This window comes from Akebia trifoliata, chromosome 14 (genome assembly GCF_017979445.1).
Source record: "Akebia trifoliata isolate Shusen 1 chromosome 14, ASM1797944v1, whole genome shotgun sequence".
NCBI classification, from domain to species: domain Eukaryota; kingdom Viridiplantae; phylum Streptophyta; class Magnoliopsida; order Ranunculales; family Lardizabalaceae; genus Akebia; species Akebia trifoliata.
The window spans coordinates 22,199,093-22,226,159 of record NC_141388.1 but is presented as its reverse complement, the minus strand read 5'-3'; the positions used below and the strand labels follow the sequence as shown (position 1 = coordinate 22,226,159).

Here is a 27,067-nt window from a genome sequence, read left to right as displayed (position 1 = left end):
CTCGTCAACCCGATTGCAACGGTTCCCAATGATGGATGTTTATTCCAATGCTCTATTTGGTTACCAAATGTGTTTTAGAAATTTGGATGAGGTATCTCGAACTAACAAAACTATAGAAACCACACTACGCTAGGAAAATATGACCCCAAAAACATAGAAATCATCATTTTCAAACAAAAAGAAGCTTCACGATAAAAATCACTAAAAAATGATCAAATTATCAAAATACCCCTAATCTCAAAACATCCCTAGAGCCTACATTACACTTAGGAAAATCCTTTCAAACACAAAACAATAAATCGAAACCAAATAAATCATTTCGCCAATTTTCACAAAATTTGACAAAATTACGAAAATACCCCTCATAAAGTTCACGACCATTTCGCACAAAAAATTTCATAAATGACAAAAACCAATATTTCCATTGAATTCCTTACGAAAAATCGATTTCAAAGTATCATAGAACATTAAAAAATGACTTAAAACTAAAAAAGTCATTTTTAAGGGTAAAATGGTAATTTTATAATTTTAATAATTAAAAATTCTGAAATTAATAATTAAAACATTAATTAATGTAAAGTGAAATCCTAATTAAAATTCAAGTCAATCAATTAAGACTTAAGTCAAAATCCTAAAATCAAGTCAATCAAGTAAGACTTAAGTCAAAATCCTAATGTCAAGTCAATCAGTGAGACTTAAGTCAAAATCCTAAATTCTAGTCAATCAAGTAAGACTTAAGTCAAAACTCTAAATTCTAGTCAATCAAGTGAAATTTAAGTCAAAACCTTAATCAATCTAATAAAACCAAAGTCAAAACCTTAATAGAATAATTCTAATTAAACACTAACTCTATCTATTTAAAAATAATTTTAATTAAACACTAACTCTATCTAATGTAATTATAATTAAATACTAACTCTATCTAAAAAATAATTTTAAAAATCTATAAATAAGGGTCCCTACAACTTATTTTTGTATCAAAAAATAAATCCTAAGAAAAGTAGGTCAAAAAGCTTCCCTAGTCTCCCATAAACAAATTTTGAAGTCCTAACTCCTTACATAACATCCATACCCCAATTTTATCTCAAAAAACACCTAGAAACCCTTCAAAAACACCCAGAAATCCATAAATAAATAAAAAATATTCAAATCTAAGAAGGAAGTACTTCGTCTTGGAGGTCTGAAGCGAATTTAGTGACAGAACGAAGTGAGGAGTACTATACGATGAGCTGTTCTATCAGATCTGAGGGAACAAAACCGTTGCGTTGTAAAGGTAAATATTTTTATTTATTATTATTATTATTATTATTTAGGTCTTTTTAGCAATGTAATCGTTTTTGGGAATTAGTAGAGACCGGCGTTTGCCCGGCGGGGTTGGTGCCTAACACCTTCCAACCCCGTAATGTGATCCCCAGACTTAGTATTTTTTAGTAGATTAGTTGTTTGTTTATCCGTTTCGAGTCAATGTTCGGTTCCTAGACCATAATAACTAGGTGGCGACTCCCAAACCTCAAAGTCAAAAGCGGATCCGCACACCCCACGGATCGAGGGCGCTTTCAGGTTGTTGTCCTGCTTCTTCTCCTATGGATCAAAATCAATGACTTCATGTTGAATCTGGTAATCTATTATCTAATCCTTCTTCTTATCAAAGGCTTGTAAGTCATCTAATTTATTTGATTAACACTAGACCAGATTTGACCTTTGTGGTTAGTGTAGTCAATCAGTTTATGCGTGCTCTACGTATTTCTCATCTTAATGCTATTCACTATATTCTTAGTTACTTGAAGTCATGTCCTGGTTTTGAGTTTTTCTACTCATCTATTGCTTAGCCACATCTGTCATGATTCATTAATGCTGACTATGCAGACTTTCTTATAGACAAGAGATCTACCTTAGATTTCTGTACATTCTATGGAGATAACATTATCTTGTGGAAAAGTAAGAAACAAAGTGTGATTTCTCGTTCTTCTGCTGAAGTGGAGTATCGTACTATGGTTCTTTGTACATGTGAGCTTCTTTGGATTCGATCCTTGTTGATGGATATGAGATTTCCTCCTTCTAGTTTTTTTCGTTATTCTACGATAACAAATCTGTTTTCATGTTTGTTTTTTTTACTTAGTTCTTTATGAAAGAACTAGGTATATAAAGGTTGATGTTCACTTTCTTAGGGAGAAAATTCAATTTGGTACCCTTCAGACAGTCTTTGTATCTTCTTCAGATCAGTTTGTCGACATGTTTACAAAGTTTGTTGGTCCTTCAATCTCTAACTTTCATATTGCCGAACTAGGTTTAATTGATATATTTGCTCCTACTTGAGGGAGAATATTGAAAAATAGTAGTTAGTAATTTAATTATACTATTTCTGTACAAGGGCATTTATGTTCATTCATTTTTTTTGTTATTAAAAATATTTGCCAAGTTCTTACTTAGAGACTTGACAATTCTACAATTTTTCTAGGATTAGTTTTTCTACGTTGAGGTTTTCCTCTTTGTTTTGTAACCTTGTGCTAGTTACCTCAACCAACATTTTTAATACAACTTCTTTTTGTTTAGAAAAAAAAAATCTAACTTTATCACCCCTACCCAAATGCACCATTTTGTTTGAAGTCATCAAATTAACTCATTATTGCTTGTAAATATCCCTTCTCTTTTAAAATATTTTTCTAAAATATAAACCCTCACTTAAGGCACTAACCTTTCGTTCTCCATTATGTTCTTTGGCTCCAAGGCAATAATCTCAGGGTCTGTTCTTTACAAAAACTAGATCCAGCTCTAGAAGGTGGTTCTAGAAGAAGCAGAAGCCTAGAATATAAAAAGTTACATCCAGCAAAAACTTGTTTGTTACAAAAGTACAAAAACTAGAAATAAATGTTTGTTTGACAGCTTTTTATTGCTGGATTTTGGTAAAATGACCAGCATACCCTTAATATTGATAATGCACCAAAAATGGCTAGATTACCTTATTTATATATATATATATATATAAAATAAATTTATATTAAAAAATTATAAAAATAATTATTTTCAATTTAAATAAATTTATAAATTTTATAATTCTATCTAAAGAAGCCCCCTTAGACACTGTTGGAGCTCCCATATATGAAATCCATTCTCATGTGACAACTGCTACACCCCAAGTCATCGCAAATCTAGTTGATGAACTTGAGTCTCATACAAAAAATCTAGAAACCTAGGGGCCTGTGTGGATTGACTTTTCTAAGTACTTCTAACTTTTGCGGGGAGTTAGAAGCACTTTAAAGGTGTTTGGATAAATAACTCTTGGAAATAATTACTTTACTATGGAGTCATTTTAGTGCTTCTTCACGGAGTACTGATAGTGTTACTTCTCTAAACTACTCTTACACGGAACCACAAAACATTATCAAAATGACGGGATTGGGACAAGTATGCTCCTCATAAATTTTAAAAATTACAAACCTACCCTCAAAAAAGCAATTGGAATAATATTATATTACTATCCATTGATATGGTGGTAGCCTTTTGGTGTAACATTTGGGACAAGTATACCCCTCATAAATTTTGAAAATTACAAGCATACCCTCAAAAATGCAATTGCAGTAATACTATATTACTACCATTGATGTGGTGGTAGCTTTCTGGTCTAGGATTCAGGACAAGTATGCCGCTTATAAATTTTGAAAATTACAAGCATATCCTCAAAAATATAATTAAATAATATTTTATTATTATCCATTGATGTGGTGGTAGCCTTTTAGTGTAACATTTGAATTTGGATTGCTACCTCCCTCAATTGCTCACTCAATGATTTATCCATGAGCATTCCAACCATGGTTGAAATTTTCTTATTGCAAGATTGATGTGAACAATTACACACAAATTTACTATCTATTAATGTGGTGAAAGCTTCTTCATATTTTTAGTGATTGTATATATTTGCTCACAATATCTTCTATTTGTTTATAATTGTTGGGTGTTTATATTAGTTTTTATGGATACAAATAATAACTTTTATTTCTTTTGGAGAATAATTTGTTGAGTTATAATGTTAAAAATAGTAACTAATACTTATAAGGGCATTTTGATCATTTTAACAAAATTCAAAATAGTTTGCAAACACAAAATTCTATCAAAAGTACTTCTGATAGTACTTTTCAGAACCTGCATCTAAACACACAACAGTTATCCACCTACTCCAGACAGTACTTCAAAAAGTACTTATGAAAGTACTTATGTTCTAAGTATTTCTGGCTCCTGTATCCACACAGACCCTAGGATACCACCAATTATTCTAATAGATGAATTTACATTAAACTACCCTTTGCCATAAGTAACAACTTTCCTCTTCAAACCATCAAAACCATTTCTCGTGGCATGTAGTAACTATATCCTTAAAGAGTTTCACTCCATGCCCTTCTAATTTGGGGTTTCCAATATTATTCTGATATGGAAATAATAAAATTTTATTGTTCTTCTCATCCTCCTACAAAAAAATCTCCAAACATCCTCCCCAACCTATTGGTCTTCTACCCCAGAATTGTGAAGAGAAAATGAAAATAAATGGAAAGACTTGAGAGAATGTTTAATCAACAAATTCTATCCCATTTTAAATAGATTTATTTGTTTTCATAAGGCAAATATGCCACCATACATTCAAGGACCAGGCCCCAACTAACCTTCATCCTATAATTAGCCCCCAAAGGAAGCCCCATGTAAGGCACAAAAGTTTGCCCAACTAACATTGCTCCACCTCCCCTACTTCAAGTACTCAATGTTCAACTTGAAAGTCATAACTTTGCTCTGTCATTCCTTAAAATACATCCAGCATTAGCTTCATCAAAATAAACTTGTTGATTAAATAATTCTCGTCCATATTATTTTCATCAAAGGTTTTAAAAGCTTTCAATCAAATGTATCAAAATTGTATAAAAAACTTATGCTCTAATTTTTCACACAAAGTGATTGTGGTTCTCACACAACATGGCATCTCCTTTACTAATTTCCAGTAATGCATTAAAGAAATAAAAAATTAAAAAAAACAAGAACTAAAACACTCAAATACATAACTCCATACCTTCGATCGCTTATCGATTGAAAATGAGAGAATCATCTCAAACAGAAATTTAATTGCACTCCAATTCTTCAAATCATAGAACTTCAATAAATCCCCTAAAGATTTAATAACAGACCACACAGTTGCTGTTGATACCGTTTCTGGCGGTCTCTATAGTAAGGCAAAGAGAATCAAAACAACATCAATTGCTTTCGAAGGAGGAAAAGATTGAGAAGGAACGAGAGGAGCGAAGTAAGAGCAACAGTGGCGCTTGAGTCTAGAGTATTTACTGCATCGTTAATGGCATAAATTGTAATAGCAAAATAGACCGATGGTATGAGAGGGAGACCTTCTTCTTGAAGGATTGCTCTCATGGTGGCAGATGAAGCACATAGATGGCGGTGGTGAGGAGCAGTTGATTTATTGTATCGATCCAATAATATCTGGCAGAGATCTAAGTTTTCTTCGAAGGGGTTCTCTGCAACCTCTAGCTCTTTTTCTTCGATTACTTTGTCTTTAATGGCGGTCATGTATTGTACACTTCTCTTCATTATTGCAGGTGAAGAGGAGAGTTGGGGTTTTGTATCTATCTTCTTTGAACCCTTCTTGATTGTCTTTTGCAATCGAGAGTGATGCCGTCTGTGCTGAAAATTGATAAAACGAAAGTGTTTTTAGGTTTACATTTTCGTTGGAAATTTGAAGAAAGAGGGAGGGTATTTTGGTATTTTTATTTAAGTCATTTTTGATAATTGGCTTTTCACAAAAGTCAAATAGAGAAGAATTTTTTAGACGACTTTTAATTAAGAGCTACTTTTGGGCTTCTGTTGTTATTTGTGGGAGTAAAAAAAAAAAAACCTCAAACCAACATCGTTTATTTTTTAAACTTGAAAGCTAAAATAAAGCAAAAAGAGCTGACTTCCGAAGTTCAAACGAACAACCCTGCAGAGTCTCAGTGGCAACGATACCCCTCTCTAGGAGGAAGTGGTGGTAGGCGGCGTATAGTAGGTGTTTCTCTCTCTATTTTCCAACTCTTCTCCCCTTATGTTCCTTTTTCCATCTCGGTGGAAGCGTCTGCAAAACCCTTCTTTAACAGTAAAAAAAAACGCTCAATTTCTCAACTTGCCTAAGTTCTCAGGTTTCTCGGATCTTACATGGCACATATTTATTGGTCATTTGATGCTTTTGGACACTATAATGATCTTTCAATTTGTAAAATCTAATTTCTATATAAATGCACAACAAAACGTTCAATGACTTTTTATTTTATTTTTATACCGGGGTTTATTTGGTCTATGTTTCGCAGAGTTGTAGCAATCGAGGAGCAATGAGAGGAGGAAGGAAGAATCTGAAGAGAGCCGCTAAGGAAGAGTCCGTAACCCTCGAAGAAGGCCTAAGTATGATGCGTGTTGTATCCCTTCGAGGCTCAAATCTTATTGAAGTGAGTTCTCCTTTTCACTGGTCTTTTGTTTTTCTTATTTTCCTTGGTAAAGTCTATTATCTCACTTACTATTATATTGGTTCCTTTTCAAAGCTATTGGGTAGCTAGAAATGCATAAATCTTGGATTGAGTTCCGTCGTCTTGCAAAATCCAGTACTATTTCTCATCTATTTTCTAGTAGCATGGTTTTTGAGTCTGTTTTTTGTACTCTCTTTTGCCTTTCTTAGTGCCAGTTCACTGCAATTGGGTTGTCACAAATGTACAACTCCTGAATTGGGTTCATTTATGTTTGTCAAACTTTGGATTCTACCAATGTTTTTCTTCTTTTGGGTACATTTTGCATGAAAAGAGATTTTATTTTTTTCCCTCTGGCGATCCAAACAGGTGTTTTTAGCCTTGTGAAGGAATAATAAATGTTTTTTTCTCCCTCCCCAATTTATGATCTTGATTTTATTAACTGGAGCAACCACCATGATGTACCTTGTGGGCTTGATCTTGACATCGTTTTTATTGTTGCATTTGTGTAATAAGCCCAAATGTTTTACATTCTCACTATGTTTGAACGGATACTATTGAAATATTAAGTTATTCTTGTGGAAGGATCGTGAAATTGCAGTTTGAGTTACTAGTTTGGTTACATTTAATGTATTTTCCATTTATTTTACTGCCATAAGTTTGTTTCTCAAGTCTTACAATTTATGTTTAATAGCTTTTATAGTTATGTTTCTCCTTTATTCTTCTTGTGTTTTTCTATCCCTTAAGGTAATGGATGCAGGAGGAGATAAATCATTGGCATTATTCCCAGCCAAATTTCAAAGGAGCATGTGGATAAAACGAGGTTTGTGCCTTGTGGATATGCTAAGAGTAATAATTTATTATGTAATTCCCTTTGTTTAGAAAATTTTGATGATTTATATAGACTATTACTAGGCTGCTAGATTTCCTGCATAAGATTTCATTTCACTAATGTTGGTGTTGTGCCTCTGTGAGGGATACAAAATTTCTGTCCTTCATCCCGATTCTATACATGGTGTATGAACTCATTGATTTGACCTTTTGGTTGGTGGTCTGCCTTTTGGATGATGGACCGTATCCCTAAAGAATAATCCTAAGCTGATTGATAGGAAATATAAAAAATCCCCTTAAAACTTATTATAGGTCATGTGGTGGTTCAACAGTCTTTGTATGGCATGATGAGGGAGAAGGATCCTTTTGGGATATCGACTAGCACATTTTTCCTTAGAGTTGTGATAAACTGACTCGAAAAAAGATACTCGAAATTCACTCAACTGACGTGGCATGTGCACGGAGCCGTAGATTTTTTCCTCGGGATACATGAGGAAAATATATTGGTTCTGTGCATTTGAGTGAATTTCGAGTTACCTTTTTCGAGTAAAGTTTATCATGATTCTTTTCCTTAGAAATGGTTAACAAGGGTATTTTGGCCTCTATGCATAGGATCTATGTGGTCCAGCCTAGGTTTAGGGAGTTCTATTCATGTCTTTAGTCGTTATTTTAAATTTTTTGAATATTTAATTGAAGTATGTTTGCTGCATTATCTAATATTAGTGTTTTAGGGCAAAGGAGGGTTTTTAAGTCATTTTACATCATAACATAGGCTGGATGACCTAAAGCTGTATGTATATATACTTAAAAAAAAAGATCTGAGTTGTGTGAAATTTTATGGAGGTTATGTTTGCTTCTTCTTCCTGTGAGTGATTCCTAGAAACCTGGAGTGATATTCAGCTTTTTTTTTTAAAATGTATTTTTGCATTTTAGTGCTGTTGCAGTTTTCTAGACTTCAAGAGCGCTGGAATTTCCTGGTTTTTCAACATATTCCTGCATCAGTTTTGGTATTTTTTTTTTAAAATAGGTATCAAAGTGAGTTAGCATTTCAGAAATTTGATTTCCTACTATTATCTTTCCCTTTTCAAAATCCTAAAGTCCAAATCACAGTTGGAGCTCTACCAGAATTTCGATTGATATCTAGCCTTCAACCTAGACTTGCGATGATCCAAAATATACCCGATGTCTGAACCGTTCCAAACTGATCCTAAAAAACATGAAAAAGTGGATTGGATTGAAATCTTAGTTCCGATAAAATTTCGGATCGGATTGAGATGTACCCCAATCCACTCCGAAAAAATCCGATCCAAACATATTTTTATTTTGAATCAAATGTTTCATTTCATCCGGGAAAAGCCATCTCTTTCTCTACAATGTCTTTGTCATTTGATCAAATAGCGTTCCATAGATAGGAACATATTTGAAAAATCGGATAATATTGAATCTTAGATCCGATATTATTTCGGATCGGATTCAGATGTACCCCAATCCGATCCAAAAAAATCCGATCTGAACACATTTTATTTATTTTTTCTTATTCTTAATTTTATATAAATACATACAGATAAAACGATTTAGTCCTTTTGGTTTCCCTCTATATTTGTAGTTGAAAAGTGGATTTTTTAAAATTTTATATTTTTTGAACATTGATAATTTGAAAATAAGGCATGTGTTCGGATCGGACTTGTTTCAGATTAAGGATGAAATGAAACGGATCGGATCGATACATGTTTAAAAAATTTCGGATCGATATCGGAGTGGTACTGATCTGGTACTGAACTGATCCGTTGCCAGCCCTACTTCAACCTCTCAACTGCTCCATCAGTGTTTTGTTGACTTTCTAGTCCCACTTGTAGCCAACTATTGATTTCCCTAGAGGAAGGGAGACTCGATCCTAAGTCGCAAACCATTCTAGTGCAATGATCTCATCCAAAACCGTACCCTAATTCTTTTCTAAACCAATTTACACCCTATTTACCAAGGCAACTCAAAGTGGAAAATATTTTACAGGAAATATCAATGAGTTTGAGCTAGAGAACTACTTCTCAGATTGGTTGAGTGGTTAGAAAGCCTGGAAATGCAGATTAAGTAGTCATTGGATAATGAGCATGTGTCCCAACTCTGAATGAGGCAACGGTGATGGGGATATCAGATCATCACCCCCTAAAGTATTACTGTATTAGGAGGAAACCACAAGTTTCCTTGTGCACTGTGTTTGGATCAAGGAGGACTTGTTGGATGAATTAGAATAACCAACACATGACCATAATTTTAACATTCTTTGGATTTATTTAGTATTCTGTTTTAGATTCTTATTTTGAAATCATTTTTATGTTTTTAGCTTATTTGCATGGTCATAATATATTGATGTTTGGGGGTAGTTCGATAACTTTATTTTATTAAGTTTACAAGGGTAGAAATTTTAGGAGAGATAAAATTACAAAAATTAAATTATTTTTGTAGTTTATCTTTAAACTAAGGGTAGCTAAGATATTTTTCTCTTTAGAGGTTCTGTTTTAGTATTAAAGATATATTTATGTTATATTTGATGAGCTTTTTGAATAAACTTTACAGTATTTCTTTGCTTGAATATTGGGGTATTCAACTCAGTGAACAAGATACATCCATCTCCTTCATTTTTTTCTTCTTCTTTTATAGTTACACCTCTTATTTTCTTCTTCTTCTTTTTCTTCATCTTCCATAGGTTTCTTTATTTTTTCTATTTCTAAATACTAAATCAGTCCCAACCAACATCTGTTAGAGTCTCTACACCTAGTTGGACCTACCGAACTTTCTCCTAAATCATACATCTTGCTGCCCAACCCAAACCAGTCCCAAAAACCTAGTTGAATCTACCTAAGTCACTCTCAAAACCATCTTTACTTGTTGTCCAATAATTTATAGCATGTCTAGACTAGCCAGACCCATAAAAATACATTTTCAATTACATTTTCTTGCTGCCTAGTAATGTACAGCCACCCTTGTTAACCAAATCTACTCTAAACTGATCTTAAACCCAATTTTTTATTAATCTAACCCTATTTCAACTGCAGACTTAACCTTAGGAACCCTAATTTTTGTATATCTTCCCAAATATTGTTAGATTAATAATTATTTCTTATTTATTTATTGGAGTTGTCTTATTTTCTATGGTAAAGTCTAGTAGTTCATGATATTCATTGCCCCTGTTAATTCCATTGTAATCTCAGAACCAACATACTTAGTTTTAGAGTCCTACAACAAATGGTGATTTTGTGGGACAACCCAACAACGAAGATGGAATGATTTAGTGAACTATGAAGGCTGACTGCGGGTTGTTAGAAATGCTAGAGTAGTTAATGGGGTAGTATGGGGAGAGTAGGAACCCCACAAATCACTACGACTGATGTGTTGCTTGAAGTTCTTGGGAGAGACAACTGAATCTTGTGATACTATGGGAGTCATCATTGAGAAGGTCAGGGTAGATGATGTAGGACTATAAAACTAACAAAAATGATGGTTAAGAGATTATGAAGAAATTACCAAGGACAATGAATATTATAAACTATTGGATTCTACCACAAAAAATAATAAAAGTCTAATAAATAACTTGCAAATAATTCTAGGCAATGTTTTAAGTCCCGTCAGTCTGAATCTAAAATATTAAATTGAGGGATCTTATTGAAGGTAGAACTTCCAACTAACTTAGGGTATTAATATAACAATATATGAGAAGATATATAATGTGGGATTGGGAAGAGGATCACCAATGTCTTGTGTAAGCTTGACCTTTACTTCCAAAGGTGTATCATCTGATGTGGAATGAAGTAGACTCGCCATTTCAATAAGATCAAGTGTATACTTGTGTTGATATACCTTTTGCCAATTGGTGAACTTCAAGACCCCAAAAATAGGTAAGTGGCCCTAAGTCCTTCATGTGAAAAGATTCATGAAGTGGAGTTTGAAGATGTCGAATCATGGTTCCATTAGTTCCAGTAATAATAATATCACCAACGTAGACAAGAACTAGAGTAAGTCCTGTTGAGGTACGAAGAAGGAACATCGAAGGATTGTATGAACTTTGATGAAAAGCAAGGTTGAGTAAAGCATCATGAAAATTTCAAACCAAGCTCTTGGTTCTTGTTTAAGACCGGATAGAGAATGCCACAATCAGAGTACATCATTAGTTCTTGTAGACGAGACCCCTTGTGGAATGCGCATATGAATCTCTTCCTTAAGATCTCCATGTAAAAACACATTTTTGACGTCCATTTGGTAAAAGGCCATGATTTAGATGCAACAATAGCTAGAATAGTCTGAATAGTAGTCAATTTTTGCAATAGGAGTAAAGGTCTCGTCATAATCTATTCCATACTCCTGTCTATTGCAAGGGTGACGAGACGCGCCTTATATCTATCCAGTGAACCATCAGGTTTCAATTTGATTGAATAAACTCATTTACTGCCAATGAGTTTAGCTGTGGCTGGACATGGAACTATCTCTCATGTATTGTTGTCTCGAAGAGCACCTAATTCTTGTTGCATAGCCTTTTTCCAACAATTATGCTTCATAGTATGAGAGTAAGAGTTAGGGATAATAATATAGCAAGTAAGGAGGTATGAGGAAAACCATGTCGCTCAGGTGGATGGGTAAGACGAGTGGATCATTGAAGGGAAGGAAGTGAACCAAGACCGGGTGTCGGAGATTGTTCAGTTAAAACAGAGAGAAAAGATTAATTTTATTTATTAGCCTTAATTAGGCTATGTAAGTATTACATAAGATAATTAAACAAGTGAAAAGACTAAAATAACCCTATAGGTTTATTTAATACTCCCCCTCAAGTTGGTGCGTGGATATCAACAATGCCCAACTTGGACAAGACATCTTCAAAGGAGGTTTTAGTAACACCTTTAGTAAGAACATCAGCAAGTTGTTGAGAGGTAGGAACAAAAGGAGTACAAATCTGTCCAGAAACTATCTTTTCTCTAATGAAATGACGATCAACTTCTATGTGCTTCGTTCTGTCATGCTGAACCGGATTTGCAGCTATGTTAATAGCTGATTTATTATCGCAATATAGTAAGAAGGGGACCGGCACAGGAAGACATAAATCAGCTAGTAAGATTTTGAGCCACAACAACTCGCATACTCCAAGTGCCATGGCTCTGTATTCTGACTCAGCACTCGACCGAGAAACCACATCCTGCTTCTTACTACGCCAAGTTACCAAGTTACCACCGACTTTAGTACAATACCCAGAAGTAGACCGTCTATCAGTCACTGAACCAGCATAATCTGCATCTGTCCATGCCTCAATGCGAAGATGACCATGATTGTTGAATAAAATACCTCGACCAGGACATCCCTTAAGGTATCTAAGAATACGATAAACAGCAGCAAGATGAGATGTTCGAGGCGAGTGCATAAACTGACTTACAACACTAACAGCATAGGCAATGTCAGGGCGAGTCATAGACAAGTAGATCAATTTTCCCACAAGACGCTGATATTGGCCAATATCTGACACACACTCCCCCTCAGAATCAGCCAACCTGTGATTCTGCTCAATAGGAGTATCAGCTGGGCGAGATCCAAGCTGACCAGAGGCGCTGAGTAAGTCAAGAACATACTTACGCTGAGAAATAAATATACCAGACTGGGACCGTGCAACCTCAATACCCAGAAAATAGCGAAGATGTCCAAGGTCCTTAATCTCAAATTGACGGCCTAAGTAAGTTTTGACCTCGGTAAGGCCATCGGCATCATCTCCAGTAAGAACAATATCATCTACATACACAATCAGAGCAACAGTTTTGTCGTGGGAGTGACGCAAGAACAAGGTGTGATCAGCAGAGCTCTAATGGAAACCAAACTGATGCATGGCCGTAGTGAAGCGCTCAGACCAAGCACGAGGAGACTGCTTCAGACCATAAAGAGACCGGCGAAGACGACAAACATGTGTAGGAGAAGCAGAAGGAAGAAACCCAGGAGGTTGGACCATATAGACTTCTTCCTGAAGATCACCATTGAGAAAAGCATTCTTGACATCTAACTGAAAAAGAGGCCATCCGCGGATAGCAGCAACAGAAAGGAGAACGCGAATGGTGGTCATCTTGGCAACCGGAGCAAAAGTTTCCTGATAATCAATCCCATAAGTCTGAGCATAACCTTTGGCCACCAGACGGGCCTTATAACGAGCAATGGAACCATCCAGATTATGCTTAAGCGTGAATACCCAACGAAAACCCACAGCTTTCCTTCCAGGCGGAAGAGGCACAATTTTCCAAGTTTGAGTCTTTTCAAGAGCAGTCAACTCTTCAATCATAGCTGCGCGCCACTCAGGATGAGCAATAGCATCTGCAACAGTATTAGGAAGAGAAACAACGGAAACAGAAGCAAGAAAACTCTGATAGGAAGGTGATAGTGCAAAGTTAGATATATAATTGGAAATAGGATAAGTACACGTGCGCTTACCCTTACGAGTGGCAATAGGACGATCATCACAGGGAACAGACGGAGGAGGAGCTGGAGGCGAGGAGGCGAGCTGGTCGGACATAGAAGTGATGGTAGTATCACGTGGACGTCGAGAGTAAACCTGCAATGGAGTAGAGGACGAACTGACGGGGGGTGGAGAGGGAGGAACAGGCAAGGGAAGGGGAAATAAAGAAGGAAAATGATCATCAGGTGAATCTAGAGGAAACCACTCAGATTGAATGCCAACGGACCCATTATAATAAGGAGTATGCTCAAAAAAAGAAACATCTCGAGAAATGAAAAGTCGTCGAGAAGGAGGATGGTAACAACGGTATCCTTTCTGGGTAGAGGAATAACCCAGAAAGATACATTTGACGGCCTTAGGGTCAAGTTTAGAACGATTTTGGTCAAGAATTTGAACAAAACAGACACACCCAAAAACACGCGGAGGAAGTGGAAACACGGGACGATCTGGAGAGAGCTTAGAGAGGGGTGTGACAAACTGAAGAACACTGGAGGGGGTCCGATTAATAAGGTAAACGGCAGTAAGAACTGCGTCAGCCCAATAGGATTGGGGCACGTTCATGCCAATCGAAATGGCACGGGCTAACTCTAGAATATGGCGATTTTTTCTTTCTGATCGACCGTTCTGCTGAGGGGTCTTAACATTGGACATTTGATGCTCAATGCCAGATTCTAAACAAAGTTTCAGGACCTCACTATAGGTGTACTCAGTACCATGATCAGAACGGAAGGTCTTGATGGTACGACCAAATTGGGTGTGAACCATAGCAAGAAATTGCTTGAAGATCCCATAAACCTCACTCTTGTGTTTCATAAGATAAACCCAAGTGGTACGACTGTAATCATCAATGAACAAGACAAAATAGCGAAAACCAAGAGTAGATGTAACAGGGGAAGGACCCCACACATCAGAATGAATTAAGTCAAACATAGCAGGTGTAGTAGGATTCATACTAATAGGATAAGAAGAACGCACATGTTTAGCTAATTGACAAGTTTCACAAGAAAAATCAAGCACATTGTTATTATTAAATAAATTAGGGAACATGTGTTTCAAATATCCAAAAGAAATATGGCCTAAGCGTAAATGCCAACGCATTACAAGAGCCTTATTAGATTGACTGCTAAAACTACTAAGCTGAAGAGCAGAATGGGTGCTAGGGGAACCGGGAACATCCAGGAGATACAATCCATTCACTTCACGTCCAGTGCCAATCGTCCTCTTCGACTCCAGATCCTGAAAGACACAATGAGAGGAATAAAAAGTTACACTGCAGTTCAAGTTTTTGGTAAGACTACTAACGGACACCAGGTTAGTAGTAAGTTGAGGAACATGTAGTGTGTTAGTTAAGGATAAAGAGGATGTAACAGGTAAAAGACCTTGACCAGCTATGGAAGACAAGGAACCATCAGCTAGGCGAACCTTGCGATGACCAGAGCAAACACTATAGGTTTGAAATAGAGAGGACATACCGGTCATGTTATCTGAGGCACCAGAATCAATGATTCATGGTGAGGAAGTGGTGGAAACACTGTTTGCAGATGCAAAGGTACCTGAGTGAGCGAAGGTAGAAACCGACTGAGGTGAAGTCTCTATCTGATTGAAGAATTTTTTGAACTTGTTGTCAAGCTCTGCTTGGGATAGAGATACCGAGTCTGATGAGGATGTAGGAACGGAAAGAGGTGCTGAATCAGTAGTCGACTGAGAAACTATATGAGCTGAAGATCGTTGAGACTGTTTACGTTGCTGATTAGGATGACCATGAAGTGCATAACATCGAGCCTTCACATGACCTAACTTTCCACAATGATCACACTTATGTCGTTGACGGGTAGGCATAGACCCACTGGGGGGTTGTGGAGAAGATAGGCGAGCAAGCATAGCGGAGTGATCTCCTGAAGAATGAGGTAGGACAGCCGCACGACGACTCTCATCAGCCAAGACATACGAATACGCTGTCTGGAGAGACGGAAATGGATCCATACCCAATAAATGAACTCTCGCATACTCAAACTCATCCCGGAGACCAGCTAGAAACTGAAAAACCCGATTCTTATCCAGAATCGACGAATATAATGTCTCATCAAGAGGGTCCTTCCAAGCATAGGACGAGGAATAAAAAGTCAATTCTTCCCACCGAGCACGTAGTTGTGATATGTAGGTAGTAACTGAAGAGTCTCCTTGTGAAAGACGAGAAATCTCACGCTCCAAGTTAAAAATTCTGACGTTGTTCTGACGTTGCGAGTAAATGCTCTTTGCAGAATCCCAAATCTGTTTTGCTGTTGAAGAAAACATAAAGCCAGCCGCAATGTGTGGTTGCATAGAAGTAACCAGCCAAGAGCGGACCATAGAATCATTAGCAAACCAATGGGAGTAAGAACTGTCTGTCTGTGTAGGTTGTTTGTCCGTCCCTGTGAGGTAACCGATCTTCCCTTTCCCTCCAATGAACATTTCAACTGATCGTGCCCAAAGGAGATAATTAGGACCATCTAATTTTACTGTAGTAATTTGAATACCGGGGAAGTCAGTTGAGTGAGAAGAAGAACCACCCAATCCATTACTATTACCAGTGATGGAGGAGGAAGAAGTCTCAGAGGCCATCAAATAATCCGAGTACTTTAAATGAAAGATAGTTCAAGTACGATGAGGGCACGACTCTCTAGGATAAAGTGACCGCAGCACCCTAACGGTGACAATACACGATAAAAAATAGATAACAATTGTTGTTAGAACAGCCCCAAACAACACCTTGCTGTAATCACAAGCCTCCGTAGGTATCCCAATAACTACTAAAAAACCTCATATACCCCTTACGATGATTGAAATACAGCAAATATTGACCTGTTGTAATTTCCAAGGATTATAATAGAAACTACTATGTCGTACAAGGTAGGGCTGGTGTTATTTACTGAAAAATAGGTCACCTGCTGTGATATGAAGAACAGACAGCCACCTACTACAATCGCAGAGGGCAGAAAACCAGTTGTTGTGATAAAGAACAACTCAAACAGCCACCCACTTGTGTCGCACAAGGCATATCAACCACCTGATGGTGTCGTTTGCTCAAAACAAAACTCCTACTGTAATTGCAGGGCTCACACAGCAGCCTCCTAGCGTCGTAAACTTGTACGATGCTGTTGTGGGTGTCGTTATACCTAAAACAACTAATTTGAAGGTCGTAAGGTTCAAACGATGCCAAGATGAGTGTCGCAGGTCATCACAGGAGCGTCGCAGTTCATCACAATTATCACTGCTGTGATCGTAAGGTTCAAACGATGCTAAGATGAGTGTCGTAGGTCATCACAGGAGTGTCGCAGGTCATCACAGATATCACTGCTGTGAATACAGTATCGTTTCTACAACTACAGCCTGATTGCAGGCTTTGAATATGTTTCAACTCCCTATCGCATCATCCCTATCGCATGAGTATCCGCAGAGAACCCTCGTAGGGGTGATATAAAATGAAGACAAGGGTTTTAGGGAGTTGTTTTTATGTAGAGATGGTCGACTGAGTTTGGTGTAGAAGAGGAAGAAGATGAAGGTCGATGGAGGCTCTGATACCAAGTTAAAATAGAGAGAAAAGATTAATTTTATTTATTAGCCCTAATTAGGCTATGTAAGTATTACATAAGATAATTAAACAAGTGAAAAGACTAAAATAACCCTATAGGTTTATTTAACAGTTCTGGAGTAGGCAACGAAGTGTGTAGGTCTGTTTTTTCCCTCTTTCATACACAAGATGACATTCAATCCTTGTTGGAGATGGAAAAGAAGAATTGGTAGAAAAGGATGGCGAAGAGATATAGTTAACTCATCTGAAGGGTCAATGTAGTGCAGAAAAAAATATTGGTTCTCAAAGAAAACAACATTTCAAGAATCACGAATGTGTTTGACTATTGGATCATAGCAAAGAAAACCTTTTTGATGAGAAGCATATCCTAGAAAAGCACATCTAGCTGATTGTGCTGTCAGCTTGGTGTGTTCAGATGAATGAAACACATACAGCCAAAAGTGTGAAGGTGTGTGTATGCAGGTTGTGTTTGGTAGAGGCGGAAATATGGAATTTGATTTTGGAGCTTGGAAGAAGGAAGTCGGTTGATTAAATGAACAGTTGTGGATAAAGCTTCGGACCAAAAATGAGTTGGAACAAATGATTGAAGAAGAAGAGAATGGACCATATCAAGGAGGGGTCTATGTTGTAAAAATTCTGAAATTGGTGTGAAACATACTCCCTCAAAATCAGTTCTAAGAATCTTAATGCAAGTGGAGAACTGATTTTCAACATAAGCCAAAAAGCTGTTGAAAGAACAAAAACTTTAGATTTGAAGCGTAAAAAATAAATCCAAGTGAAATGATTATGATCGTCAAAGAAAGTGACAAAATACTTATAATGTGAATGAGAGACTACAAGACTAATGCCCCAAACATCACTGTGAACTAAATCAAAACAATGTGAAGCTAATGAATCATGTATGGAGAGGGGAAGAGTTTTACTTTTTACCATCTTACAAGTAGAGCAAGCGAACAAAGCATCATGAGCAGAAATCTTAGCTTCATTAATCAAACCAGAATTCATTAAGGATAACCAAGTTTTCGAGTTGGGATGTCCTAATCTATTGTGCCACAGTTGCACATTATTCTGAGTAGAAAGACTAAGATAAAACAAACAAAGATTTAAGCTTCGGTTGTGATCTTAAGCGAAGAGGAAATAGACATCCATAGTTAGGCCCTGTCGCAATCACCTTCCCTGACATCTGATCCTGTCCAACGCATCTAGAACGTGAAAAAGAGACATTACAATGATTGTCAACAAGTTGACCAATGGATAACAAATTGGTGGATAGAAGATGAGAAAGAAAGACGTGTTGTAAGGGTAAGGAATGAAGTATATCACCAATGGACGTAATAGGAAGGTTTTCGCCATCTGCTGTATGAACTTGGAGCTTACCGTCATAGTTTTTAAGATTCGAGAGATGATCAATCGAGAAAGTCATGGGATTGGAGGCTCCCAAATTGAAATACCACAAGGAAGAGGAAGATGATTTTTTACCTGAGGGTCCAAAGGTGGAAAAGGCTTGGAGAATCATCTGTTGGATCATGTCAGGTGTGATGGATGTATGGGGTATAACGGACTAAAGACATGGAGGAAGTAGAGGTAGATGCAACCAAATCAAGGGTATTAGCTTCAGCTATAACATTATAGGCATGTGGAGTACGATTTTGAGGCCTTTTTTCTGCATTCTGAAATGATGTGACCAGATGCTTTGCAGTAGTTGCAAAATTTGTGTTTTCATTGAGAAGCAATGTGGTCAAAGTCCTTGCAGCCATAACATTGAACTTTGTGCATATCTCTTGCCTGATTGTTCCCTTTTGCCACATATGCTACTTCTATAGGTCCACCAGAAGCCTGTTGAGCCAGGTTTGCTTGTGTTTATTGTCTTTGTTCCTGTAGCAGCAGTTCATTTAGATATGTCTCCAAAGAAGGCGACGGTTCTCTGCTCATTAGATTAGATCTAACAAATTCAAAATCAGACCGGAGTTTCATTGAAAACTGATCTTTTGAATCTCCTGAATTCCAGGCATGGTCACCAAGTTGGAGTTGGGGAATAAGTCGGTAAGTGGAAAAAATTGAAAAATTCGGTTACATCGGGGAAAATCAAGTTAGGGTTATGATTATGTAATTGTTCCTACTAAATGGTATTCTCATGTTATATCATTAAATATCATATTGAACTATAACAATCAATTACCAAACTCCATATGGATTTCATCCATGCATGCACAAGAAGTAACCTCATGTCCACAATATAGTCAAGATTTATACTGTTCACAATATAAAAAAGTTAACAATCAAAAGTCCGAGTTAGGATTCTTCAACTAGTCAAAAACATCAAATTCATGTTGTCCTCATTTACATCATTATTATCTTATGTTTTATTGGTAAAATGGTCTCCATCATCTTCATCAAGGTTATGTTCTCTTACTAGTGCATGAATGTCATATTTCATTTTTTCTTGATTTCATCGCAGAGTTCGTGATTTAATCGTGAAGTTCGTAAAAGTCGTGTTTTATTAAAAAATCGCGATTAAATCAGTGAAGAAAGAAGCCACAATTTAATCGTGACTTTTTCAAAAAGTCGGAGACTTTGGTGACTACGATTCCAGATAATGTGTTGGTGCTGCAACATTTGCATAAGCGATGTCTGTATATTCTGTTCATAAAGCAAGGAACCCTTAATAATAATCTTGAACATATAAATTCCCTTGAGAATATTGACCCATCTCATGATCTAATTGGAATCTTTGACCATGATTTTCTTGATGGTAAACTTTTTTAAGGTAATCCCACATTCCCTTGGCAGTTTTGTAAGGCTTTAGATGCATAACAAAACGTGAATCGACTGATTACAAAATCCAGCTCATGATTTGGGCATCCTTAGTCTCCAATTTGTCAGCTTGATCTTCAGCTATGGGTTTAGGTTTGGATCCATTTATGTGTCCCTACAATTCCTTCCCCCTAAGATACAATTCTAACTGAAAAGACCATTAACTATAGTTTTTCCCCGTAAATTGGACCAGTTTGATCTCTTATTTATCCATTTGAGTTAATCTGATAGGAGCAAAAAATAATAACAACAAACAAACTGTTATTCCTGAAGAAAGCACAAAAAAAAAAATAATACCCCAAACATACTAAAACTATAGTTTTTGATGAAAACTAGTGCAAAAATTGGAGTTTCACAAGTTGATCTAAAAACAAATGTCGGACAAGACTGAGGGAGAAATTATTTCCAAGAAAAGAGGGTAGATTATGTGAAATCTACTTCTATGAATTACAAAAAATTCTTCTGAAAACTAAAACAGCCACTCAAACTCGACTGTATCCCACTGGCAAGGAAAATTTTCTTTGCTTTGATACCGTAACATTACTGTATAACTAACACATAAATTGGAAAAGTTTGAATGAAATTGGATGATCCCAATGAAGGTCAATCCTCTCTATTTATCTTCATTAATGAGTAGTTACAAGCCTTGATTTGGGCAACTAACAAGAATCTAATCCCCTTAATTGATGTCAGTTACAAATCCCATTGACCAGAATCTGCTATATACAAGGAAACTGCATAACTCCTTTTGACAAGAATCTACTATGTATAAGGAACTGAATAACTGTATTGACTAGAATCTACAACAAATCAGAATCATTGACAACCACTCAGCTAACGGTAAAGGTTTGAGGAGAGTTGATCCAATGACCTAGGTTCAAATCCTGTTGAACTCACCTTCACCACTGACCCCTTGCTTGCCGAACAAAAAAAAAGTGAAAAACAATTCTGTTACAGACATGGCTTTAGCCTTTTTGACATTGGACTATTGATACAGAAAAAGTCGTAAAAAAACTTGCTCATATTTTTAGGCCATTTTTAAAATGGATTGGTCTGCTCATATTTTAAGGGTATTGCTTTGTGATCACGAAGTCCTTGTTACCACCATCGTAGATGCAAATAATAATAATAATAAGGTGTGATGCATGACTGAAACTAATCAAGATGTTGATTATGAGATTACAATGGAATTATCAAGAAGAATGAATATCATAAACTACTAGATTTACCATAGAAAATAAGTTAATTCCCATAAATAATTAATAAATAAAACTAAACAATGTTTTAGTCCCACCGGACTAAGTCTAAAATATTAATTTTAGGGATCTTATGGAAGGTAATACTTCAAACTAGCCTAGGGTATTAATCTAATAATCTTTGGGAAGATATAAAAAGTTAGGGTTCCTAAGATTAAATCTAGGGTTGGAATAGGGCTAGATTTATAAAAATTAGGGTTTGGCTAGTTTAGACTTGCCTTAAGTTATGGAATAACAAGTAGGGATGATTTTTAGAGTTTTTAGGTGGATTTGGCTAGGATTTTGGGACATCGTCATCAAGATGTATGATTTTTGATCAGATTTGGTAGGTTTAACTAGGTGTAGGGACTCTAAAGGCTGTTGGTTGAGACTGATCTAGTGTTTAGAAACAAAAAATTGAAAAAACTATGGAAGAAGAAGAAGAAGAAGAAGAAAATAAGAGATGTATCTGTAAATTGAGAAGACAAAAATCAGAAAATTTTGTACATTTTATTCCAAAAACTCTAAAACAACATAAAGATGTCTTCAAATACTAAAATGAAATCCTAAAGAGCAAAATGCCTAAGCTACTCTTAGCTTAAAAATAAATGACAAAAATACTACTTTTGTAATTTTATCTCGCCTATATTTTCAACCCTTACAAGCTTAATAAAAGACCTACTAAGTTACCAAACTACCCCCAAACATCTATACTAAGGCCTTGGACTAAGAAAACAGGAAAATAGGCCCGAACATATAAAAAATAAGTCCAAAGTAAAAGCCCAAAACAGAATACTAAATAAATCTTGAGTACTACATTATGATCATTTGTTGGTTATTCTAATTCATCAATCCTTGATTCAAAAAGCAGCCCACACTCTCCAATGTGGAGTCTTCAAAAGATTTTGTACATGGGTCTTCAAGTCCTCTCCGTAGCTATTACCAATCCATGAGGAAACTTGTGGTTTCCTCCTATGATGATACTTAAGGGGTGATAGTCTGATGCCCCCATCAAGGTGGTAGTGGTTCGTTTGCTAACAGAGGAGACGAAGATTATGGGAAGAATGGTTTGCTATTTCGTAGGTAAGTGCACTTAATAGGGGGGTGCATTTATCGAAGGTTTATAACTTAATAAGATGCGCTCATGATAAAGGTGTACTTATGTCAAATGATGGATTAAAAAGAGCTAACTTTTCTAAATTTGTAATACTTTGTAGTTTAAATGTAAACTATGAAACTTTTTTAAACCACCAAGTATATGTCAAAAATTATTGTACTGAAATTATTAATTTTAAATGAATTAGAAGTATATAAAACTCTTAACAAAGTAACAATATCTTGTTTTCTCCCTAGAGTACATTTACTTACATTTTAACCATAACAGCCTAAACTTTGAATATACATTCTATAAACTTGACATGGTTTTATGTTTGATTAGTAATTTACAGACTATAAAATGTTACTTTAACTTTAAAATTGCAGTCAAGATTTACCACAATCATAGTCTTTATAAGCGTATTTTTAGTGTCAATAAAAATATTGTAAAACTACAAAATTGCTTCTCTAGGACAGAAGCTAAAGAAATTTATAGAATTTTGGGTTTTGCAGCTAGACAACATTAAATTAAGACAAAGACTTCATAAATGCTAAAATCTCTCTCTCTCTTCAAATGCTTCGAAGACTATAGAAGAGAAATTAAAGCACCTACCTCTTTGGTTGAATGACTAGCAATTCTTCACTTGTTTCTTCCTTCTACAAACTTGCTAGACTTGATACTTGCAGGTGGTATGATTCCTATGCTCCCAAATTCAATAGCACGCTCCTGACACTCCAGATTTGAGAATGATTTCTTAGAATTATTACTCTCAACTGAGTTGAGCTCTTGCTTTTAGGTTGTTTTGTTTGAGAGTAAAACAAAAAAACGAGTATAGTGTCTTTGTTTCAAACTTGTTAAGTCTTAACATTTTTTTTGAAGTCTTACTTGAGTCAACATGAGTAGTTGAACTTTGCCGCATAGCCTTTTCAATATTAAGTTTGATGTTAGTCTTTGGTGGTGTTTGTAAAACTGAAAAAAATAGGTGCTGAAAGATTTTAAGTGTTGAAACTCATAAGCATTGAATTTAAGTGCTGAAACTATTTGTTGACCTGTCTGAATAATGCATAATTCGTTCAAATTAAGCACTGAATTTGTAGAATCTTGATTGGTACACACTGCTGAAAATTGGTAATTTGTCTATTTTGGCCTTTCAATCACATTATGATGCACTGTCAGCATATCTCAAATGCCTCTTTCCCATTACCCATACTAAAATATACATATTTCTTGGGCTTAGAGCCATAGTTCAGTTGGTTTGACACATTGCAAAGCAACTTTGAGGTTGTGACTTCAAGTCCAACTTACTTACCCATAAAAAAAAATTTCTTACAAAATATAAAATTGAAATACTTTTTACAAATACAAATCACTGTATCCCAATATTAATACAGCAATTTTTAAATCATCTAATTTTTCTTTCAAGTTCTTGCATAAGTCTACAATATTATCACAAAGATCTTCAATCTCCTTTTGCCTTCAAAATTCTCTTCTCCTTTCTTCACACTTCTTGTTGCAAAAGTCTTTAGCTCCTCATAGTACATGAACAAGCCGCAACCATTTTTTCCTTTCAGGAAGAAGATTCACATAGAAAGGCATAAATCAATTGAGTAATGTTTACATAAAAATCTGAAGAATGAATCTAAAAAAATGAAAGCCATATGTGATAACATGTAAATGAAATTCATTAAAAAAAGAAAAGATAACATGTAAATGGCATGAGAGTTGCAAAAGATCTAGAAAGCTTCCTATGGGGGAATGTTATTAAACATTCTTGTTAGGTTTGGTGAAACTTCACATTGCAACTGTAAAAGAAACTTCATAGATTTTCTTACCATTGAATACACATGCTTGATTATTTGAAATCTGGTCATTTAGAATTGAAAATCAAAACTCTAATTTTCCAAAATAATAAATCTTCAAATGCCAGACCTTAATTGCAGGAACCTTCTATGCATGGAACGTAGGATCACGATGAAGAATCTTCTTATGTTTGCTAAATAATATTGTTTTTTTTTTTGGGGCGCTTTGAGACTATGCAAACATCCAACTGAATGTAGAAAATATCTATGCTAGTTCATTGAAGATATCTTCACAGAAATGGTTAAAAGTTGAGAAGGCATAAAGATTGAACAAAAGCCACACTCACTATAAAATACTGGTAAGGCTTGACTGTTGAAAGAATTGTAAAATCAAAGCAATTGGACTTGTTTATCTGGCAAAAAAAAAAAAAAGGCATCAAATTGTTACCAAAGCTTGAAACCATGTTTGTATTTCCAATTCTTAAATAACAAAGACCTGTAATGTATTGGGAGAAGAAGGGGAATCTAACCAAACAAAAAAATTGTCAGTCTCCCATACAAACTCTCCAGTACTAATCATCGAATGAAGTAATTCATTCTCAAATCATTCTCAGGTTTTATGTGTTAAGAAAGGAAATCCTATTTTCGTTTCAAATAATACCTCTGAAGCACAACTCAAACCTCTCTTAAAAATTAGAACCCACATGACCATACATCCCAAGCTTCAACAGATCATGCTTTGGTGATGAAATATATATATAAAAAACGTAGCAATGATATCAACCACAAAAATACTGTAGCTTACACCTAAGAAAAAAAACCGTATAAAACAATCCTTGCAGAATGCTAATGCATTACAAAGCCAACGATAGCAAACCATCAAACAGATATAGGGTTTGATGGATGTCAACAAGTAGAGAAGAAAAATATGAACTATACAAACTGAGACTATTTGACACTCTTTATAACTGATCTTCTTCACATTATTTCTCTTTCAAACTATCTCTGATGAAAAGAACAATGTAAGCTGAGGAAAAAAAAGATATATGACTCATCTTTTCACTGGCTTCTTTTCATATATATATATATATATATATGTACCAAAAAAAAAGGGGGAAAAATCTGAACCAATAGTGCCTAATAGTACCGGGAATAACAAAAAAGCATTCATGCATTATAGTAGCTATGTTCACACAAAAGCTGGGAATTAATGCTTTGCACGTGGGGTCAATTGCCATTCTCCATCTGAATGAAGTATTTCAGTAAACCCTAGAGAACTAGAGCAAGAGAGAATATACCTTTGATGTTCTTGTTGAAGGTGGTGGTGAAGGTGAAGATAATAACTAATTCGATTAAAGAAAAAGACTGAAATAACCCTCGAATGCAAAAACCACGATCGAATTCAGAAGTAGAATGCACGAATCAATTCTCAGAGAACCTGTAATTGCAGAAAACCCCTTGTAAGATCCGAGCAGATTTTCCTTTGGGTGTACCTAACAAATATGATGATCTCTCTCAGTCGCCTCTATAGGTTTTGTTGAGATGGAGGAGAATAAAGCTTCCATGGAGGTGAGATAGGTGGAACAAAAATCATGGATATGAATGTAATATTGATATTTGACGGAGGATAAAGTTGTCCAAAATTAAAAAAATATCTGTGCTGAGTGCATATAGCACTAAGCATTAAGTGGCGGAATATTGCTGAGAAATATAGTGATTTTTAGCAATTTTTGCTGAATCTTTTGAGTAAACAAACATGCTAAAAGTGCTGAAACTTTTTTTTTTTTTCCAGCCTTTAGCACTGAAAAATTAAACAAATGGCATCTTTGTATTAAAACATTTCTTAATGTTTATCTAAAGGTGAGATTTACAGGTTATAAAAATAACAGATAATTTCTTCTCTTAATAAAAATCTTAGTTGCTTACTTGGCTTGGTTCAAGTTGACTTGGTCTACCTAATTCTCAAATGGTTCGATTGAGATAAATACCTTCCCAATCATGACAACTTAATGTGCCATCAGAATAATTTTTCGATATGAATGAAATGGTACAACCTGATTATTGAGAAACACTCTCTATTGAAATTTCACTATACTTCAACCACTTGCATGAATTTTGAAAATCTTTGATTCTTTATTTGATCTTAGAATTGAACGTACTTAATAGTTTAAATTAGGTTTCTTAGTGCTTCTGAGTCTAATGATGTAGGCAATATGTCCAAAGTCTAAAATTTGATATTTTCCAATACCACAAAGTGGAATATATTCCTTGAGATTCAAAATAACATTTGAGGTCATTACACCTTGTTTCCATTTTTATCTCTTCAATTGAAATATTAGAGGATATCCTTGTTGAGCAACTAATTTCTATGAAGAGCGGTGTCTTCCAGAAGTTCCTTGTCAAGTGGAATGATCATCCATTTTCTGAGTGCACTTAATTCAGAAGTTTCAACACCTGAACTCAGATATGTACGAGCAGTATTACACCAATTACTTGTTAGGGTCGAGTTCTTTTAAGCTGGGGAGAGATGATAGTTATCATAAACCTCCTCTCAAAACTTTTCAGAAGAGGTCACGCATTGGTTCAATAATCCTCGTATGACATGATGAGGGAGAACGAGCGTTTTTGGTTACTGACTAACATGTTTTCTCATAAATGTGTAATAAGTGTATTTTGGTCTTATATGGTCTATTTGGTCCAGTCTAGTGTTAGGGATTTGTACTCATGTCTTTAGTCATTATTAAGTGTATTTGATCTT

General features: G+C 35.6%; 1 protein-coding gene across 3 annotated transcripts in view; it reads left to right on the top strand.

Annotated features, from left to right (window-relative positions):
- Nucleotides 1-5,896: 5,896 nt before the first annotated feature.
- The window catches only part of LOC147386553 (uncharacterized), a 34,688-nt gene continuing 13,517 nt past the window's right edge, over nt 5,897-27,067 (top strand). Inside the window, exons 1-3 of one of the 3 annotated variants that reach the window (XM_086422439.1) lie at nt 5,897-6,037; nt 6,336-6,470; nt 7,233-7,308. In XM_086422439.1, the coding sequence (XP_086278565.1) occupies nt 6,357-6,470; nt 7,233-7,308 (190 nt within the window). In that variant the 5' untranslated portion in view covers nt 5,897-6,037; nt 6,336-6,356. Of the gene's footprint in view, nt 6,168-6,335; nt 6,471-7,232; nt 7,309-27,067 lie in introns of all 3 variants that reach the window. The other 2 variants (XM_086422440.1, XM_086422441.1) reach the window with 2 other exon arrangements.